The following is a 6,000-nucleotide window of genomic DNA, read 5'->3' on the forward strand; positions in this document are numbered from 1 at the left end:
CCTGGGATGGACTGCTTGTTTGGTGCAGGCCGGTATAATCCCATTCTCTCCTGATATCGAACCGATATCCAATATCGATATCAGATCGGGACAACCCTAATCTCAACTCTTAAAGGCATCCCCATACAATAAAAATGTCATAGGCTTCAACAGTGTAGTTGCACTCAGTGCCAAGAAGCAGAGACTTTGCCTGTCGTGCGTAATCTGACGTAATCCCTAATCTCCAATTGGTCCGGTGACTGGTTAACTCTAATCCCGCTACAACTCCAACGCGGGTTCTGCAGCCTGGTGTAATCCACTCAGTCTGCTGACAGTCACAGTGACAGGAGGCCTAATGGTCCGTCGGCCCTCTTGACTGTCAGACAACCATCTGGTGGACTGACCATCGACGTACGTCGTCCACACCCATCATCTAACCACAACTACTTCCTCCTACCCTACAATGGCATGCAGACCATCTGTCAAGGAACAGGAACAGGAAGCTCCTTTATCAACTCTTTATCAACTTACATAACATAATTCATTATTGCCCTGACAACACATCATCATAAATATGCCGATTTTCATAGACTGTTGATTGCCTTCAAGAGTAAAAAAAGACTTACTGAGAGCCTGCAAGAATTCAGCGTTGACTAAAAGTAAATAGAGCAACAGCTTTGTTTAATTATATTGTCATATCATCATCTGGTGTCTGCTACGTATTCGTACCAGGAGTTTGAAATGATCCCAAATGTTACAGGGAAAACACAAAGGAATAAAAAGGAGTGCCTACCAGCCTGATTGGTGGTCACGTTGAGTGACACGTACTGCTTAGTGCGATCTTTGGCCAGCTCCGACACGCCGTTAACGGCCTCCAGCAGGAAGCTGTAGTTTGTGTGGGACTGCAGGTCGGCCACCATCACTGAGGTGTTGGACAAGCCCACATGGCGCGGCAGAAAGCGGACATTGGGGCCGCACTCTTCCAAGCCCCTCCCGTCGGGCAAGACTTGTCTACACAGGACGTTGTAGCCGACATCCTTCCTGCCACCCGTCTCCATGGGAACGGACCACTCCAGAAAGACGCTGGTCTCGTTGACGTTGGAGATTGCGTTCCGAGGAGCAGAAGGGGGTCCTGAGAGTCAGTAAAAAAAAAAAAAAAAAAAGTTACATGACCTGTTCACAGGCTGCATGGTGCTTGAGTGGTTAGCGTGCAGGTAGGAGACCCAAGTTGGATTCCACCCCCGGGCATCTGTGTGTGTAATTTGCATGTTGAATGGTTGTTTGTCTATATGTGCCCTGTGATTGGCTGGCGACCAGTCCAGGGTGTACCCCGCCTCTGGGATAGGCTCCAGCACCCCCGCGACCCTCGTGAGGATAAGCGGTAGAAAATGAATGAATGAATGACCTGTTCACACTGTAATTGGAACAAATGGTTCCCCTTTTCTTAAAAAAGGGAAACCACCACCCCAATACAGCAGAGACAGCCCCACAGCACCCAAGGCAGGGAGCATTTTGCCAACCTCGGCGCCTGGAAAAGAGAACTTACAACCCACGAGTCCCCAGGCAGTGTTCCTGCACCACACCACGATACCCAGGCTTGACATTACACTGCTTCCCCTTCCTGAGATGCAAACATGCAATTGATTCTTACTTGTGCAGGCCATATTGGGAGGATCCGAGTCAATCTTGTAGTATCCTTCTTCACAGCTGCATGAAGTAGCTCCAGTGTGCCGGGCCACACTGTGGGGTGGACATTTACTGCAGGCCAAAGACTCCAGCAGCGAGCGGTAAAACCCCGCTTTGCACGCTGAAAGACACAGAGGGAGCGGGAGCGGATGCCGTCGGGCGTTTGAAGATGGGTAAAGAGAGAAGGGGGATGATAGGAGCAGATGTACAGATAGAAAAGGGAGTTGTGGGGGTGGAGAGGTTAAATGAAGTGGGAGAGGAGAAAGGAGGATAGTGGAAGTTAGTTGCTTTGACAAAAAAGGAGGTCACAGTGGCAATCGCACTCTCCCAGGGAGGTTTGATGTTATCAGAAATACCCGTTGCAGCAATAAAAGCCGAATAAAACATTTGTTACCATGCTTTTGTTCTATTCTTATGACGCTATCCCTCTGGGAATGGCTGTGATCTACCCATGCGTCATCTCAAGTGCAATTTTCAGGACTTTCCTTCAGTTTTTTTTTTTTTTTTTTAAGCACAGGACACAGACGGCCCTTCAGATGCTGACATTCAATCACACTTTAACATTCAAATCAATTGTCTTCTCTTTTTCTGCACACAATATTGACTGCACACGGCGCTGTGAGCTGTCACAACGTGGCATTCGCGCAACTTTTATGCATTATGTATGGACGCTGATGGACGACTCAAAGCGGCTGCTGTTCCACAGCCTGTCAGTCTCCAGCTCACTGATTCGCCACCGACAACTGATTAAGAATTTGCACTTACATCTGCTGTGCGCGCACACAACACATCTCACATGGATCCACACATTGCATAACAGAATGCGAGAAACAGATGTAATCTTCCCCCAAACACAAACACACAGCATTCAGGTGACATACACAACTTCTGTCCCCGAGCTATCCACTCTCGGGCTTATCACTGCAGCATCCTCTTCCTTGTTCTCTTGTTCTCTTAAGGCAACATGTTTGATAGCTGCTGTGGTTCCTGCTGGAGATCTCGTGGAGACCATTCAGACCACAACTGTGATTAATAACTACATTAAGCTCAGATAAGCCGCAAGATAAATTGCAGACAAGGAAATAAGGCAGAGGAGGTGGAGGGGGGGTGGGGGAAGGGGCACAAAGGAGATGCGGAAGAATTGTGTGTGTTTGAGGCAGTGGAGGGTGGTGAGTCACCTTGATGGAACCTTGGCGAGTTGTCATGGAACGTTAGGCCTGAAAAATTCTCCCACCGACCTTGCCATCTGACACACATGTGCACAGATTTAGCATAGAAAATGTCACATAGAGTCTACTTATAAAAGGGGAGCTTAAGATTCGGCTTTGGAGGAATCTTCCAAGCTGGACTGACTTGAACCAAGCAGACAGTAATACACGTGATGACGCTGATGTATGCAAAGCGGTTTCTAGTTTTCTAGTTTTTGTGCGTCCTGGTTTTTATAATGTAGAGTTCTACAGGGTTGAGGTCAGGCAAGTTTGCTGGCCAATGGACAAAGGACAGGGATACCATGGTCCTTAAACCGGGTACTGGTAGTTTTGTGCCAAGTCCTGTCGGGAAAACAGACTATACCATAAAGTTGGTCAGGAGCTCCTGGTAGACGGTTGTACTGACATTGGACCTCAGAAAAAGACAGTGGACCACGACCAGCAGATGAATGGCACCCCAAACCATCACCATCACTTTGGAAATCAAGGTACCAGAGTCTGGAGCAGGAGAGGAAAGGCACAGAATCCACTTTGCTTGAGGTCCACTGTAAGGTTCCCACAGTCAGTCATGGTTTGGGGTGCCAAGTCGTCTGCTCACATATCTGGAAGATATTCATTGAAACACACAAGTCTTGTTTAGGTCTTATTTTCTCAGATTTTATCTACTATATTGGGTAATATAAGTGTAAAAGTGACTGTAGGGGTGCTATAATAAGTCTAGAGGGTTGTAATATTAAAAATCATAGGTAGAATATTTTAATAAGGTGGTCTATGCTCTAACTACGGAAATATTCAGAGAGTATTCATAGAGTATCTATCCATCTATTACATAGAAGTTATTTGATGTATGTTCACTAAATTACTTTCATAATCAAATTAATTGGACATGCTAAATCCCGTAATGTCAGTTGACTACCAATTTTAGGTACATAATCTTTTTAAATCCTCCTGAGAACACGGAACATTACTTGTTATTGTCGTTTTACTACAAAGTAAAACTGAGAGGACCACATGGTGATGGAAGTTTATGATGATGAAAGAAAAGCAACCCAATGGAGAGCTAGTGTTCTCTCCTAACGTGTTTAACTCAAGTCTGATTCAATTAAAGTAATACAGTGAAAACGTATTCCCAGGCAAGTTGCAATGACTGGAGAATAATGGAGGTGGAAAATAAAAAGTCAATTACAGTTCATAGCAACCAACGTTACTGATGTGAAGGCATTCATTATCATTAAGTGCTGCTCTTTTCCACGTGCGTTGAATGCATCACGCACATATACATGTCGGTCATAACAACGACATGATGCATCACTATTTAGTTAGTCTTAAAAAGCCACTGTTGGTTTTAGTTAACTCAATTATAGCTTTACAGTGAATGGCACATTCAAGGACACTCGGACTTTCAATCATTGGTACCTAATTGCTTATAGTTTTAAAGAGTTTTACACCCGAACAAACACGCTTTCTGTGGTGAGATTATTTATGGTCATGGCTGGACTGAAATGCCTCATTCCTCATTGTCAATGCAGCCAGTGTGTGTGTGTGTGTGAGTGTGTGTGTGTGTGTGTGTGTGCTGCCCTTGGCCAAGCTGTCTTTTTGATGGCACACAGCTCTTAATGCACAGAACAAAGGCTAATAGGTAATTAATATGCAATACACGCTAATGCGCCATTTGTGTGTGTGTGTGCTTAATGCACAATTAATATGCATCACACACACTGGAATCCCAAGCAATTAAGGATCCGGTGGTGTCCTATGATAGCCCTTAACGAGCATCCTCTTTACTTGAGGACATCACTTTAAATATGTTGGTTTATAAGGCGAGCTGTCTTCGGAGGAGAGTGGAAGGAGGGGGATAAAGTCAAGGATGGTATTAAAAATGGGGAAAAAAATCTGTTACTTCATTTGCAAAACTTGTGTATAGCATCGTACCATCGGCCAAATATCATGATATACTGTATATCATGTAGGCTAAACATTACTCGTTGACAACCTTCTAAATACGGTTTGAGAGACCTCAAGACATAAAATAACACCCCTACAGTCAGCTTTGCAGTCATATTACCCAATATAGGAGACATAAGAGAGAATACGCCATTTAAGACATTCATAAGACTTATGTTTCTGTTACTTCATTAGCAAAACTTGTGTGTAGCATCGTACCATCGGCCAAATATCATGATATACAGTATATTGTGTAGGCTAAACATTGTGTATTGTATACTATTGTAAGATTCTCCAAACAAGGGAATTCATTTTCATAGTTGGAGAATAGAAAACCCGTTGACAAACTTCTAAATACGGTTTGAGAGACCTCAAGACATAAAATAACACCCCTATAGTCACCTTTGGAGACAATATAGGAGACATAAGAGAAAATACGCCATTGAAGACATGCACAAGACTTGTGTTTGTGTTTCTGTAAATGTGTTCTGATGCTACGGGGGCGGGGGACGGGACGGGGACAGGAAGTTGAGTTCAAAGTTGAGTTTTCACTAGGCGTGGGTTATGGCTGCACTAGTGGCCCATGTTAGGGATTATATTGGACCTGTTGTGAGATCATTACCACATGTAGAATGAAGTTGCAGGATTGACTGAAAAGTCAACTTGGACATAATATCGGGTCGAAGGAACCCTAATACAATGCTTGTGTTGTTAACAGATATGATTGTGAACCAATAAACCAGATGAGGAAACACCGTAAATATCCTCTTCCTGTATTTGTCCCACAGCGAGCGACTGGACGAAGAAACACAAACACGGAAAACGTGAGCGTATTTGTATGTTTGTCTGTGCGCTGAGGATTCCATTGCTGTGTGTATTATTGTTCATTCACTATTTGTATACATTCCGTGTCGTTGTGCTCGTATTTGTGTACAACAGTGTGTGAACACAAACAGTGACAGATGATAATGCAGTATTACACAATAGAGTCAAAGGGTGCTTTCCTGTCGGGCTGAACAATGGCCGCCTGTCATCCAACAATCAGTCCTCAAGCACAAAACAGGTCAAAATAGTTTTTGAACTTAAACCACTTTAGTGTTTTTTTTTGGAGCAAAACAGGGGAAGATTGGACTTTATCAATTTGTTCTGCCATTTTGAAAGCATGCTAACATGCTAATGTTTT

The 6,000-nt window shown here is 44.0% G+C and overlaps 1 protein-coding gene across 2 annotated transcripts in view; it reads right to left on the reverse strand.

The window, feature by feature from the left end:
- Nucleotides 1–6,000, reverse strand: part of LOC131103400 (ephrin type-A receptor 5) — a 62,227-nt gene that overhangs the window by 29,761 nt on the left and 26,466 nt on the right. For both annotated transcript variants that reach the window (XM_058049676.1, XM_058049685.1), the window contains exons 4-5: nucleotides 1,631–1,786; nucleotides 773–1,111 (exon numbers count right to left, since the gene is read on the reverse strand). In XM_058049676.1, coding sequence (XP_057905659.1) covers nucleotides 773–1,111; nucleotides 1,631–1,786 — 495 coding nt within the window. The remainder of the gene's footprint in view (nucleotides 1–772; nucleotides 1,112–1,630; nucleotides 1,787–6,000) is intronic.

This window comes from Doryrhamphus excisus, chromosome 2, assembly GCF_030265055.1.
Source record: "Doryrhamphus excisus isolate RoL2022-K1 chromosome 2, RoL_Dexc_1.0, whole genome shotgun sequence".
NCBI lineage: Eukaryota > Metazoa > Chordata > Actinopteri > Syngnathiformes > Syngnathidae > Doryrhamphus > Doryrhamphus excisus.